This window comes from Anguilla anguilla, chromosome 11, assembly GCF_013347855.1.
Source record: "Anguilla anguilla isolate fAngAng1 chromosome 11, fAngAng1.pri, whole genome shotgun sequence".
Taxonomy (NCBI): Eukaryota; Metazoa; Chordata; class Actinopteri; order Anguilliformes; family Anguillidae; genus Anguilla; species Anguilla anguilla.
Window position 1 is genome coordinate 7898532 of NC_049211.1, and position 15955 is coordinate 7914486.

The 15955-nt window shown below is 44.0% G+C and overlaps 1 protein-coding gene across 1 annotated transcript; it reads right to left on the minus strand.

Annotated features, from left to right (window-relative positions):
• Positions 1–3705: 3705 nt before the first annotated feature.
• On the minus strand, positions 3706–15373 carry masp2 (mannan-binding lectin serine peptidase 2). The gene is made up of 11 exons (XM_035380781.1): positions 15248–15373; positions 14695–14911; positions 13568–13745; positions 12474–12605; positions 9220–9416; positions 7944–8091; positions 7099–7217; positions 6905–6983; positions 5709–5834; positions 4971–5045; positions 3706–4526 (listed from the first exon to the last, which is right to left on the minus strand). The coding sequence occupies exons 1-11, from the start codon at positions 15253–15255 to the stop codon at positions 3742–3744; spliced, it is 2064 nt and encodes a 687-aa protein (XP_035236672.1). The 5' UTR covers positions 15256–15373; the 3' UTR covers positions 3706–3741.
• Between the last annotated feature and the right edge of the window lie 582 nt (positions 15374–15955).

Here is a 15955-nt window from a genome sequence, read left to right on the forward strand (position 1 = left end):
GCTTTCTAAGAGTTTTAAGTACAGATTAGGCTCTACTGCATGTCTGGCAAGAGCAGCATTCGTCAATAAGCCATTGTCATAATGTATAGTGTTCTCTCACAACCACACTGCTCTGTGCCGTGAAATCTCTTCAACTCACAAAATGTGAATTAGATACGGAAAATACAACCTTGCAGCAATGTAAGCATTTTTTGCAACACTGAAAGATAATGGCTTTTGGGATTATTGCACGATTTCCTGAAAAGAATGAAGTAGGCTGCGCGTGGCAGATTTGGCAAATTCGTTGCTAAATCTAGCAATTTTTCAGACCTCACTCCAGTGCATTTGTTCCCTGGATGCTACAAGTAGGCTACCTAATCGTGATGCTTAATTCAAGATCAGCCAACGTACTTTAAAAATGTAATACTTACAATGGGTAGCGATGTCACCACCTTTAAATCAATTTCTTCCCAGGAAAAGGTTAGTGTGGGAAAAAAGTTGGAAGCAGTTGTTGTTGAAAATATCCTGGGCTTGTACATGGAAAATAGAAGGAGAGTTCTCATTTTTGGGAATTGTGACTGGAAGCCTCAGAATCGACTGCTTCACAAAGCCAGATCAGTGGATTAGCGGTTCAGAGTTCATACTCCCGCCAAGAATATAACTGTATTTATGAATCACACTGAGGTGCTAGGTCTGTACATGCTGCATGGGATTCAAAAGTTTATAATACTATTTAAAAGTAAGAAACAATCCAATTATTTGTATTTCCCCCTTTTTTTTTTTTTTTTGGAGATTTACTCTTTCAGATCTTATTTAATACAGACATGACCAGTGACAAGTAAGCACTTCATGGAAAGCTGTCATTACATTTTAACAGTTTGAACTACAAGTAAGTATTCAATTTGCGCCTTTGTCTAGATTATAGTTGGATTTGACCTGAACAGGGTACAGATCCTGAAAGAGAGAGGCCCTGGAGGGTGGAAAGTACAGTTCCAGACAGGTATGAATTTTAATAAAGGCAAAACTAACTTTCCCTCCACTGTCCACCTACTTTTAAATGTGCCATTTAAATGTGGTTTTGCATACGATGGCCTTCATCTCCTGAACGTGACGGCCACAAGGCAAAAAAAATTCCAAGCGAAATTTACATTTAACGCAAAACACAAAACTGGAGATCAAACAAAACTTGACGCCGGTTGATACTTGTACACTCGGTGAGTGTGTGGGGGTGGGTTGGGGGGGGGGCATGGTTGGGAAAAGCATTGAAATGCGTGTGTGACTGTATCAGATTAAATGACAGTGGCGAGGTAATGATGTCAGAATGGAGAAACCTTTAATGGCTTTTCTGATAGAAAGCAGTCGGGGCGCGAATGAGAGGCTCGATGCATAATTCATGAGGCGTAAATGACTGCAAATCACGGGGCCCCAGACACCAGAAGGTGAGGCTCGGCTGATTCGGCTTTTAAGCAAACACCTCGGTATTAAGTGCAGTGTTTTCCCCGCACACAGAGGCAACATAACAAGCACTTCTCCTTTGCACTCAATCTCTTTAAAAGAGCAATTGGCGTCTCATAATAACAATCTCCGGCTGGGTTTCTCGTGTCCTACTCATCCCTCTGCAATTAAATACATACTTTCACACAAGAATGAATACATTTGTTGAAGCACGGCATTGGGACACGTGCAGTACGCGGAAATAGCGTGACAAGGTGCCTTTATTTTACAGTTTTTTCCCCCAAAATTTTTTTAATAATGTCATGCAAGTTAGCATTGTGCCTTGCGCAAGGAGCAATATAGCTACAAACCACATGGTCTCCTCCGATATGTTTGCACACAAGCCACTGGTTAGTGCAATACTGCTCGTCGGTTATCAAAGACATGCATGCACCAGTAACGGCGTGCCTATTTACCTAAAGAGGTAGAGGGGCAAGTTCCGCCCCTCCACCCCCTGACCTCTGACCTCCGACCCCCGACCCCCGGTACTCAGACCTTTTCCAATAAATCATTTCTTATATTAAATGATGGGCGGGCATTTAAATACAGCATTTAGTGAATGCTTTTCTTTACATTAATCATAGTCATTCAACTTAAAGGTGAGGGAGAGACCATGTGACAAGGAGGGTGGTTAAATTTTGGGGCGAGGGAGAAGCATATCGTACAGCTGCAAAAGCAGGGCCCAGATTAATCCTTCCATACCCCCCATTTTTGTTTGTAGTGGTTGGTTCTAGTTCCAGTGAAGGGATGTGTGTCAGAGATATGGGGCAAAAACAGGTAACAGTGTCTTTAAAAGGACACACAATAATACTGACATTCCCTGGTTTGCCTGAAAAATGGACGCCCAACATGGAAATTCTGTATTTACAGTGTCCTCCAGAATTATTGGTACCCTTAGTCAATGAACAAAAAATTATGTATACATTTTGCATTGTTATCAAATGTTCTCTATTCTCAATGATATGAGAAAAGTGCATAACCTTATTGTGATACCATTGCTCCAGTAGGGATTAGGATCTTTTCTGCATGACCACCTTTTTACACAGAACCAGCCTTGGGTGCATGTGACCAAAAGGCTCCATTTTTATCTCATCTGACCATAGAACCTGGTTCCAATCAAAGTTCCATTGACATCTAGAAAACTCCAGAGACACTTACATTTGTAGTTTAATGACAGTAGAGGGCTTTCTTCTGGCTAGCAGTCCAAACAGCTTGTTGCATTTGAGGTGGCGTCTAACTGTAGTTTTGGGGTACAAATCAAAATGCAAATAACTTCTCCAACTGCGTTTCCTGGGAACATTTTTGCTTGTAATATCTTCCTCAAGGAACACGGGGGCAAAATGTACTCGTGTCCATTTCCAGGCTGCTTCATCACAGCTCTAGATGTTCTAAACTTCTTAATTACTCTCTGAACTCCTCCATTTTGAATGACTAAAGAGGTTTCGCATGTGTGTCACCTCATATTTATACCCCAGTGAAACAGGGACATAATGGATGTCCACTTTTGAGTTCCTAAAGACTCAGATGAACTTAAAAAGTAAAACATATGGCAATGGCAACATACTTCTGTGAAATTTAGTTTATCATAATTTCTAGAGTGCCAATAATTGTGGCACACATGTTTTTGAGATAAATATTTATTACTTGATAAAATAATATTTTTAATTTTTACCTCAATCAAAGGTTAGCTTTCTCTCATAATTTGAATATAGCCTTTCTTTGCATATCTCTACCAAGGGTGGACACAATTCCAGAGGGCACTGTATATCAGCACATATACATTTCCAGATAATGTCAAATATGAATGAATAATAGCATCTACCTTTAAAACCTAAGATTATGAGGGATTTTACTGTTTTAGGTTTTTAAAGTGCAGTACAGAAGCATGTGTCTGCCTCTGTGCAAATGTTTCTGTGCAAGAGATGACGTTATGGCACTGAGACAGGAAAGAAAGGTTTTTCCAGAAAAAAATAGGCCGGTTTCCCTTTCACTTTCAATAGGAGCACGTGATCAGCTTTTTAAATTTCAGAGGGTTCCGTTCAGTAATGGCATTTTCTTGTGGGGTTTCAGTTTAATCACTACGCACAAGCATTTAAATACAATGTGCTGCAAAAGCACAGATGACCTGGTGTATTGCGACCTGCGTGACTGTACTTAGTCATTGTCATGATACCTTAAATAATCTTTACTTTAAAAATCACAACAACAAAAAACCTTTCCAAATGTGAACACACCAGCGAGTGGGTCTGCTAACGACACCACTGAGGATTAGCGGTTGGTCTCCATGACTTCCTCAATCCAGGGGAGGTAGTTGCTGACTTTAGTGTAGACCCCGAACAGGCCCGGCTTGGCGCACTCGTAACCCCAGGAGACCACGCCGCCGATGAACCAGGCCCTGCTGACGCCGTCGTAGAACACGAAGGGCCCCCCGCTGTCCCCCTCGCAGGCGTCCCTCCCCCCCTCGGGGAGGCCGGCGCAGATCATGTTGCCCGTGACGACCAGCGGCCGCCCGTCGTCCGCCCGCACCGCCCCGTAGGCGTCCCGGCAGCGCTGGAAGTTCGCCACCGGGAGCTCGGCGTAGCGGAGCGCGGGCGAGGCCCTGCGCCGGGCCTCCCGCCACACCCCCCATCCCGAAACGCGGCCCAGGTCGTCCGTCCGGAGCAGGAAGCGCTCGTCCCGCTGGGGCAGGCACACGGGCATGACCGCGGCGCTCAGCGGAACCTTCCGGCTCAGCCGGATCAGGGCGATGTCGTGGTCGAAGGTCACGCCGTCGTGCCGGTACCGCGGGTGGAGGAAGACCGCCGCCGGGACGTCGGCGACCGCGGCCGTGTCGTTCCTCCGGACCACGCCCATCTTGACCTGCAGGTTGGCGGCGTGGCCGTAGTCCCACAGGACGTGGGCGGCAGTCAGCACCCAGTCGTCAGCGATTAGGGTCCCGCCCCCTCTGAAGCTCCCGCCCATCAGCACCAGGGCCTGCCACGGGATCTCTTTCTCGGCCACCTTCTCGCCCCCGATGATCCGGGCCAGTTTGCCCGTCTGGGGTTTCCCACAGGCTGGAGGAAATTCACAGAAAGAAGAAAACTCTGAAAAAAGATAAAAAACCTGCAGCTCTATACTGACAATAACAGGTACTCTTATCTACAGCGACTTCAACAATGAACGGTAATGTAACAGTATGGATATAGAAATTATATAGAAATTATCTGTGTCTTCAATACAAATAGTAATTTTTTTTAAAAACAGTGCTATAAATATAACGTAATTGCCAGGCACATGTCATCTTGGTTCAGTTTAGGAGAGAAGGCCATGGCTGAAAAGCCAAAACCAAATCATAGGAGTCCTTTTCATTCCCTTGTATTATACATTTTTGTGCGATGACTAGAGCTGTATCAGAGGGGTTTGATTTACTCACCATAAAACAATAGCAGTAAACAGGCAACAACAAAAAAATAGGATACACAGGTGAAACGAATCATATCATGATGGGATTTACTTACAAGGCACGCATTCTGGAGGGTTATTCCTACCCAATGAGTCAATCCATCTCCCGGTGTGGTCACAGATGTAGGTTCCTAGGCACAGAAGTTAGCTATGTAGTTATATTAAATACTTTTTAATAGCAGTTTACACCATTTTCCCCACCATCTACACCCCCCTGTAATTTGGGTCTTCCCAGCTGGGGCCTTGCTACCCTGCACTTCAGATAGGCACTTCCCTTGGGTTTCTTTGGTGAAAGACCAGACTGTGTATGAATGCGTATGTTAAAGGGGAATTACACTTTAAAGCACATATGGGCTTATTTTATTTCTAGTTTTCTTCTAATGAATGTGTCGACCTTCATTTTTCAATTAGTTATTTCGCTTTGTTAATATTTTACGATGTTTTGTTGCTTACCTTTACAAATTCAGGAAGTAGACCTAGGCTGCATATCATTGCGCGACTTCAACGCTATGCTTTTCTTCGAATAAGAAGAAAAAACCGGAAACCGTACTACTATGTGGACTTGCGCTAAAAAAAAAAATAGGTCCTTGTTTCTAACGTTAGACATTTAAAACGAAATAACTAATCAAAAAATGAAGGTCGACACATTCATTAGAAGGACAATATAAACAAAATAAGCCCATACGTGTTTGAAAGTTCAATTCCCCTTTAAAGATAAGATTTGGCATCCTGAAATGTTAAGTGAAAGAAACACTGATAAACATATTTCCATGCCATAGCCTTGTGGTGCTTACCATTTGTGCCGTTTTTCATGACGTAGAAAGGGTCGTCGCAGGTGTACTGGATAAGAGACGGGTAAGTGGTTGTGGCGAAGGAAACTTTTCCATTGGATACTTCATCGGGAGAACCACAATTGACAACTGTGTGGAAAAAGGACACAAAACTATATACATCAGGGCTGCCCAACCCAGTTCCTGGAGACCTACCATCAAGTAGTTGCAAATCTGATTCTACCAATTAGCAGCTCAACGAGATCTCTAGCTGTTGAATGAGATGTGTTTTATTAGGGTTGGAATGAAAACCTACAGGAAGGTAGATCTCCACAGGGTTGGACAGCCCCTGGTGTGGGTATTTACAGGTAATTCACATTACATTTAAAATCACAATATCTGACCCGTGCACTAGTGTGATTATTCAGCTCCTTGAAAAGAAGAGAAAAGCCTTTCTCGCTTGCTTATGAATTTCTTTAAGCACTTTGCTGTGTGTGGAAAGCGATGCTTCACATATAACATAACATAACATAAAATAACATAACATAATGATGAGAACAGGCCATTCAGCCCAACAACGCTCGCCATTTTCCTGACTAAACTGCTTGGACTGCTTGTCAGGTGTGTTAGATACATACAGTATATACATATATGTATTTATTATATGTGTGTTATATGTATATACTGTATGTATCTATGTATTTATTATATGTGTGTTATATGTATATACTGTATGTATCTATGTACTTATTACTGTATGTATCTATGTATTTATTATGTGTGTGTTATATGTATATACTGTATGTATCTATGTATTTATTATATGTGTGTTATATGTATATACTGTATGTATCTATGTATTTATTACTGTATGTATCTATGTATTTATTATATGTGTGTTATATGTATATATTGTATGTATCTATGTATTTATTATGTGTGTGTTATATGTATATACTGTATGTATCTATGTATTTATTACTGTATGTATCTATGTATTTATTATGTGTGTGTTATATGTATATACTGTATGTATCTATGTATTTATTATATGTGTGTTATATGTATATACTGTATGTATCTATGTATTTTATCTGTCTATATGTTTATGTGAGGCTGCAAAGCAAAGTATTGTACTGGACTGCGTGGGTTTGCTGTGTGGGGCGTCAGCCTCGCGCTTCCGCCGCAGACGTTTCCCCGAAAAGACCACCGTCACTCACGGGAGCACGTCGGCATCGGGGAGTCCCACCTCCCGTCCCTCTGGCACACGGCTCGGTAAGAGGCCGGATACTCCGCCCCCTGCGGACAGGGAGGTTCCAAATAGCGGCGGGGGATTAGCCCGGCGCAGCCAATACTGGCTCTGTATCTCATTTTTTAACTTCGGCCCCGGGGCAGGCCGGTCATGGGGGGTTACCTGCAGTAATTCGTAGCCCCTCTCGCACGTCACGTTGAAGCTGTCGGTGAAGATGTACTGAGGCTGCGGTGGTTGAATGCGTCCATGTGGTGGCGCTACGGGGTGTTCACAGGGCGTGGCTATGGGCGGGTGATAAGAGGGATCATCTGTCAGGTAAACATCACATCAAGGCCACCCACACCATATATTCCATAAGAATAGGAACTCCATAAAAATAAGTACATTTTTACGGTGGACCAAGGACCTTTCAAGACACTTTTGCCTTCATCAGAATCCATACTCAATTAAGCTGAACTATGTAGTCAGTGAATTAATGATTCAGTGTGTCTGGATCCAATACAGCCACCACAGTCATCTACAGTTCTGCAACCTGGGGCCATAGTTCATGTCATATTTACATTGACATTTGAGCCTTTTTATTTGACTGTGGAGAGCCTTCTAAAGCTCTCAAGCTTTACAGGATCACCAATATCCTTCATTATTCAGAGTCACAACTGAACAGGTGTATGTGTCCTGTTTGATCATGTGTGTGTGTGAGTGTGTGCATTGTATAAGTACACAAGTGTGTTTGATCATGTGTGTGGGCAATCGTATGAGTTTGTGTGTGTGCGTTGTCTGGATGTGTGCATTGTGTGAGTATACAAGTGTGTTTGACTGGGTGTGTGTGAATCTGTATGAGTTTGTGTGCGTGTGTGCGTGTGTGCGCGCGTGTGTGTGTGTGTGTGTGCGTGTGTGTGTGCGTGTGTCTCTATACGTGTGTGTGTGTGTGTGTGTGCGTGTCTCTATACGTGTGTGTGTGTGTGCGTGTGTGTGTGTGTGTGTGTGTGTGTGTATACAGGATATACCCGTGGCAGTGTATTTGATCCTCCAGCCCCCGTGCTTCCCTGACGAGTCGCTCCTGAAGAAGACGCGCACGTCGTGACTGCCAGTCTCGATCCGGCCCGGCGCACGCTTCCCACAGAAGGGGCCGTACTCCTTCGTCTCCGTGGCGACCTGAAAACAAAGGGAAGGGAGACAGGCAGGCGCGAGACGCGCTCTCTCTCTCTCCCTCTCTCTCTCTCTCTCTCTCTCTCTCTGCCTGAGAGGGGAATTCAGGAGGTGCCATCCTCGACGGCGTGTGGGAGACCGCGCGGACACGTGTCTCCAGGGAGACGCTGGAGGGTGTCAGGCGGAGATAAGTTGCTTCATCGGGGCATGAGGCGGAATACATTGTTTATTTATCAGCCTCCCCGTCATTGATTGGTCAGTTACAGACGGCACCGCGGTGCCCCCTCGGCCTGCGATGATGAGCCTCGTTTCCTTCCTATTTTAGGACTTCGTGTTGGAGGACGGAGGCCTTGCCAGGAATGACTGGATGCCTCTGATTAGTGTACTCGGTCGAAAGCTACCCGTCTGGAAAAAGACTCATTCCAATGCAGACGCTAAAGCTGGATGATTTACTGGCATCACAAACCTTTATTCATTAATCACCGATTCCACCAAGTCATTGCGATTTGCGTGGGAAAGCAAATGTCCTTTGACTGGTTTTTTTTACTGTACTATGAACAGTTGGTTTTAACACAGGATACAACATAATACCTCTGTAAATGCAAAGTAACCAGTGACAAGCCTTCATTACATTACATTGCATTCAGGGTTGAAGTCACACTCAGGCTTTTTGAGGGGTCTGTAAAATATCCTCCGGGAGGGGGGGGTGTAAGGGATTGTGATTACTGACCAGGGGGGAGGGGGGGGGCTCAGGTCTTTTCACTGGAGCTCAGGTCTTTTCCGGGGGGCTGGGCTCCCCCCTGGCTCCCCATAACTGAAACCCTGCGGTACGTTCTGTCTTAACAATGAACGTGCTAATGTAGTGAGTGAGTCAAGCTCGCTCAACAGTGTTAGGGAATGGCAGGAGTTACCATAGGGGTGTTCAAAATTGTAGTACAGTTTTACTTCAAACAAGGCTGGGGAAACATACTTGAATATTTACTATTAGAGTCATTTAGATTTTATGTAAAAAATGTGTACTTTATGGGGGCCCCCAAGGCCCCCCGTAATATCACCACGGTTACATTACTGGCATGTGGCAGACGCTCTTATCCAGAGCGACTCACGAACGAGAAGACAAGCGCGGCGACAAACCTTCAAGACGTCGTACGGACAGCGGGCCTCCGGGTGGGTCTCCACGTCGAACGGCTCCAGGAAGTCCAGCTGAACGGCGAAGCCCTCGGGCAGGCGGATGCGGAAGTCGCACTGGCTGAGTTTGGGGTAGGGCCGGGGGTAGTCCGGGCTGGTCAGTATTCCGTGCCTCTGCGTCAGCACCTGGTCGCCGCACGGCACTGGAAGAGGGGGGGGGGGTAATTACCACAGTTAGCTCGGTCGGCGCCTCCTGCGCCGCATTACCGCTTCCGCGCGCGTTTGCGTTTCTCAGATCGCCCCGGCAACTCGCGATCTAAATGCAAATTGTCGGTCGTTATCATTTCTCCGTTGCAACGTCCTGGCAGGTATAGCATTTTTCGAGGACACTTGAGTACTTTGCGACAGCCAACAGATAAAAGGGTGTTCAAAATCGCACAACAGACGATCCCCCGACTCAGAGCCCCATGATAAATTAAGGCTCGGATCCAGGCAGGCAGTTTCGGATAATCTATATCATTAGGAAACCTGGAAAAGTCGATCAATTTTTTTTATTTTTTTATTTTTTTTCCAGTTCTGCACCTCATCTAATCCCGCCCCTATTTTTCTACTCCAAAGAATAACAATTAAAATACATGTCGGCGCTGGTAATTGTGATTAATTACCCGCCATCAGAGGAGAATTAGAGCTGCAAGCAAGTATCAATTTTCCATGGTTTTCCAGTGAATTTTTCTCCCCCGTGTCTCCTTCTCTACCAGCAGTAATTAACCTGCCCTCACTGAGACTGACAGAGATCAGCGTCGCGATACGGTGGGGGTGCCGTGTGGATATTAGACGAGTTAATGCCTCCCAGGGCTCTGTGACACGGTGGAGTCAATGCTTGCGTTTTTTTATATACGTTGAGAGGTCACACTGGTTCACCCTAGCTGGGCCCTTTTTGGGGGGGGGGGGGGAATCTACAAAACTATACAATGCCCTAGGCTGTACTTTGAGATGCCTGCAAACACAAGAATGGGAAACGGCATGACTGTCAAACATGTTCTTTATCTAATAGCCACATTCACACAGCTCCGGTTTATATGCAGTGCAATACATCAGAAGATCCGAACATCATTTCCCCGATCTAAATCCACCTAGATACGTCACACGTATAAAGAACAGACAATATTGGCGTAATCTAAAGTCTAAAGTGTCTAAGTTACATAACTAAAGACGATTTAAATTAAATAATTCACTGATATAAAGTATATGTACAACTAAATTATAGAATTTTGTTAAAAGATTAAGATTTTTTTTTTGTTGCCATGCCAAAAGGTATTTGCAGACCATCCCAGTCCTTCAACGTCCTCCATCATCTTGGAACCAGAGCAGCTGACAGCCTTTCCTTTTCACTCTGCAATTCGCCAGCTGAGCAGTACAGTCATTCTGATGAGAAGTTCCGGCTCACTGTGGTCATTAAAGGTCCCTTGACACTCATCGCGAAGACTAGGGGGTTCCCCGGCGTCCTGGCCAAATTCCCAGGCTAGCACTCTCTCCACCTGCCGCCTAATTATCCCCCACTTTAACTGGCTAAAAATCTTCTCCCTCGCCACCTCAGCCGATGTGTGGTGATGGATCTGACACAAAATGGCACCCGGGTGGGTGCAACACATTGATGGTGGTTTCCCCCTTGTCACTGTAAAGCATATTGAGTATGAGAAAAGCGCTACATCAGTGTAATGTATACTTATTATTATTATTAGTAGTAGTAGTAGTAGTGTTGTTGTTGCACAGTTTCCACAGGTGGACTGTAGAGGGAAAATAAGCAAGGGCTGACCACATACTTATGACAGGCCTACACAAACTCATAGGCACTGCACTGTACATGAAATCAAGAATAAAAAACGGATTAATTAAGGGGGGTTTTGTGTAATTAAGTTTTTTTTTTGTTTGTTTGTTTGTTCTAAAAGGAAAAGTCCTAATGAATTGTGTTAGCTACAGAGAAAACTGCAAGCTAATGGTGCAGCACACCCCACGACCAATGCTGTTGTGAGCTCCCTGGTATTTTATAGACCTCCAGGTTTGTGAACCGACTTGCAGGGGTCACCATTATGATCAGAACATGCCCTCGCACGCTCATACCTGATTTGGCTGCAGCACCATCCAGCAGTGTGATGAAAGCACAACATGTAAGGCACCGTAGCCTGTGAGTTTACAACAAGATCTGCGATTATGTTGCGAGATCGTCAATTTCTAAGCAATTTACTGGAGGTTTGGGAACAACACTGCGAGAACACTTATCACGTCTCTCACTTAAAGAAGCACTATATTAAATTCAATTTCACCCTCGGTTATATCAACCATGCATAAAGTCTCATATTAACTACCGTATCAGAGACAGGACTATTGGGATGAGGTCTTTTGTTTTGTTTTGTTTTGGAGGTAACATTCACATACTGTACAGTATTTACAATCACTTCGTTCAACCACTCAGAATGTTTTAAAACATAGCCTAATTAAGGCAAACATGTTAGGAACACTTAGAAACACGTACAACGTAATGGCTTTCTGAAAAATATTACAATACAAAAACTGAAAAAGATATTTAAGTCTAATGTATAAACACCAATTCTGCAATAGGTCTTGTTTTTTTGTTTGTTTGTTTTCTTTTTTTAAGAAAAAGAAGTTAGAAGAAAGCCAGCATTCTGCACCATTTGCTTTATTGTCTGGTAAATTAAACTTTGGTTTGATGACTCAAAAGATCTGAAAAGCAAGTAATAACGGTAATTGCTGATGAATCATTTGGGCTCTAGAGCCCCTGGAGGTGAACACAGATTGAGTCCATCCTACAAAATGGAGTCCTTGTGATTTTCAAAGTCATCCCACTTCTTCAGTCCTGTTGTTTCTCCCCTGTAGGTACACAAGCGCCTTTGTGACTAACTTTCTGCAACTGCGACAATTTAGTCATATCTGTTATGTGGGAAAATCTGGCTCAAGCTGAATGTGAGCCACTCGTCAAAAAGCGAACGCGAATAATCCTGCTCATTAAGACTGTCAAACCTAATTCACTACATGTATTGTAATTAACTTGCATTCCATTGTACTTTAAACACACAAGAAACTCCACTTATTTTAAATCAGAAGGTTTAAAGCATAAAAAAGAACTCCATCAAGGGCTGTGAACACGTGTGAGTGTGATTGGCGCGCACTGAAAAAGACACAGGGCACAGGCTAATTTAGCGGGTTGCCTTTTTTTGCGGAACGGCTGTAATCACCCTTACCAGTGCAGGCTCTTTTATTGGGATGGAGCAGGTAGCCAAGCCGGCAAGTGCAGTAATAGCCGCCCACGTAATTGTGACAGTAATGGTCGCATATCGGCTCTCCATCCACTAGGCTCTCGCACTCGTTGATGTCTGTGAAACAAGAGCAAAGTCAGGACCTGTTAGCATTAGCGTTCCTGATCACGACCGAAAATATATCCCCTTTAAAGCGCTATCTTTGTCAACCGCGCTCGGAAGGGAACGGATTTAAGAGTTCGTGTGAGAGACGGGGACGGGATTTTGTCTGATGACAGTTGTGTCACGTGACGGTGGAGACGTCCCGCTGCCTGAGCCCAAATGACAGGCGGGACTGACAAGAGGCCCTCAGCCGCTGCTGTATATTTGAGAAATTTGATTTAGCTCCATCAGGATTAATCTATTTTAGACGGACCACACAAAATCTGTAATGTAGAGAAATGGACGCATGCTGTCATACAAAAAAAAGACGGCAATACTTCAACCGATAACGGACAAGCTATTCGACCCGGTAATAAAGTTTTCCAATATCCCAACACCCGCCCCAGCTCTCTAAATATTCGCAGTGACACACGGAGGATGTTGACCCTGACCTGCCAGGTCTCTCACATTGGCACCAGAAAAGGGAGCACCTCTTTGCAAATCATACCCAACTGATTCCAAAAAAAAGAAAAAAAAGAAAGTGAACCAGCCAAGCCCATTGCACATGGAAGCCCACTCAAATGCCCTCTGTCATTCAGGCTGTACACAACCAGCTTCAGCCTGTCATTTTTCACACATGGAAAATTGAGGCCCTTGGCAAATCCATTTTCTTCTCCGCCACACACAGCTGACAGGATCATTGATTAAAATAAAATTATTTAATTTTTTTTTTTTTTTTACTCTATCCATTTTTATTGTTGTTGTTTTTGTTCCTTCAGTTTTCTATTTAAAACTTCAAAGCCGCATTCCAGAAAACCTGACTAATCTCATCACTGACCAAGCGGAAGACTTTAGATCTCCGGTTATTATGCAGCCATCAAAAAAAGTATCAAAGCCTGAAAAACAAAAGTGTGTTTGTGGAAGTTGGGGCGCGGTACCTTCTGAGGCGTAAAAAGCTTGGAAGCCGGTGAAGCGGCCCTCGTTGGAGTAGTCGGACCTGAAGACCACGGACATGGCGTTCCCAGCCGAATAAAAAGCGGTGTCCCCCGGCACGTCCTCGTGGTCCTTGTCAGCTTCCCCGCAGAACCTCACCGTGTCGTTTCCCTCTGAAAACACCTGGCACGAAAGGGGAACGGCGGGACTATGAAGGTGAGGCTCCTTAAATTTCAGGGATACAGTGCAAAGCGTGTGTTTGGTGAGTGTGTGTGTATTACACCAGTGGTTCCCAACACTGTTCCCAGAGATCTACCATCTCGCAGTTTTCACTTCAACCCCAATTTATCACACCTGATACTGATAATTAGCAGCTAGGGTTGCGATGAAAACCCACAGGACGGGAGACATCCAGGAACAGAGTTGTGTTGCACACTGTGAGTTGGATTTCTTAAGGCACACAGAGTCTGGGCTGACAGGCCTCAGAAACACTGAGATCAAAACGTTGGGGGGGGGGGGGGTTTGCCTCAAGAAAATTTGTTAAAATAAAATAAATGCTTGAGTTTATTCAAGGTTTCAAGAAGCTCCCATGTGTCCAAGGTTGTTCTGTTTAATCCAAATGCTGCCATTCTGTCTTTTCAATCATGTTATATGATGCAGCTGTTTCATTTTGCCAATGAAGAGGAACAATGCCTGAACATTTTTTCCACAGTTAACCCCGACACTTTAGGATCAAGACTGCCAACATCTGCACTCCCAAAGCCATATTACATATATTAATTCAGTCTTCAAGTGGCAGGTTTCAACTGTAGCAACTGTAGCAAACCAGCAACAACTATTATCCTGGGTCAATCAGGCCTTAATTGTAATTCTGGGGAAAACAGCTTGTTCTGTGACCAATACACAGATAAATATTGGAGCTAGAATCTGCTTTGACAGGTAAATGAACAGACTCCTCGAGAATAAAACTTCTCAGAGGGGAAGGTAAAAGAACCCAGGATACAGTCCTCCTTACCAAGATGAAAGAGAGGGTAGATTAATATCTTCATATAACCACACTCGCACAAGCAGAAGAGATGAGTGAATTTCAGAACGCGGCCATATGCACACAGTGATGGCGTTGGCCGGTTACCTGGACGTAGTCATATTCACACAGGTGCGAAGGCTCCAGGCTAAAATGGGTAAAGTAGAGCTTGACCCTATGACCCTCCGGGACGGTGATGTTCCACAGGACGCGCTTGTTGTTAGGGTAGGTGTTAGGGAACTGGGGGGAGGTGAAACTGCCGAAGAGTCCGGTCAGCTCCAGCCCCAGAGACAAAGGCAGCAGGCAGGCAGCACTCACCACAAATCTGAAACAGACCAACAAAAAAAAACTAAAAGCCAAATCACACCCATAGCTTGATGATAGACACACAGCGGGCGACTAAGCACAAAGCGTAGCAAAAAAAAACAGAGCAAAGCACATCGCATTCAATAGGTTACATCATTCAAACATTCAACAGCGAGCTGCAAATCAAATCAAGGCACACTTAAAACTGGGATATGGCTTTAATGGCTCAGTAGTCAGTTCTTTATACAATTAACCGCATGTCTTTTAAGTCCCTTATATCCTTGTAATGCAATGTTGGCGGCTAAGGTTGACAGACGGAAGCATCCATCTTTACGCTAGTGAGAGACTTACTTACCTGATCATTATTTCCACTGTAAAAAGCTAAGAAGCGGTAGATTAGGAACCACTCACTGTACCGGTGTGTTTGAAAAGGCTACCTTTACCCTTTGTGTGTTTAAGGTTAATGAACCTAATGTCTAGCATCGGACAACACTGAACAAACAGCGCCAAGTAGATTCGTGTTGATTTTAGTCCTGTTAATCATTTGTTCTCCAAAAACACAATCTCGTGGCTAATACATTTTTAAAAGGGCTCTTAAAATGGCTCTTGTTCCCACTTATTTCCTGACTAAGTGGGAACAACATGCTATCATTTTGTTTTGTTTTTGTTTTGTTGACAAGCACCCCTGTCCAAAGGAAACCCAGTTTGTTTGCATATCACTGAAACTAGAATGGCTGTTGTGTTTTATTGTGTATTGCTGATAATACAGATAATATACAGATTATACAGAGATACGGATATAACATGACTTGGTTTTTGAGGTTCTCCTCTCTACCCAAATGCCCGATGCCATTATGTTTTGTCATGAAATCATCTTTTTTTCGAGCCTTCCACATATTATTTATACCGTTATTCTGCTTATAAATTATAACAATTGCACTTTGATTCTTTTGCCGTAAGTTATAAATCAAGCCTTGTAACAAAAGAAATTCTGACATATGTGGCAAATACAGTTTGACATCCTGTTCGAACATCGCTGCTGGGATTTGCTTCCATTCAGCCA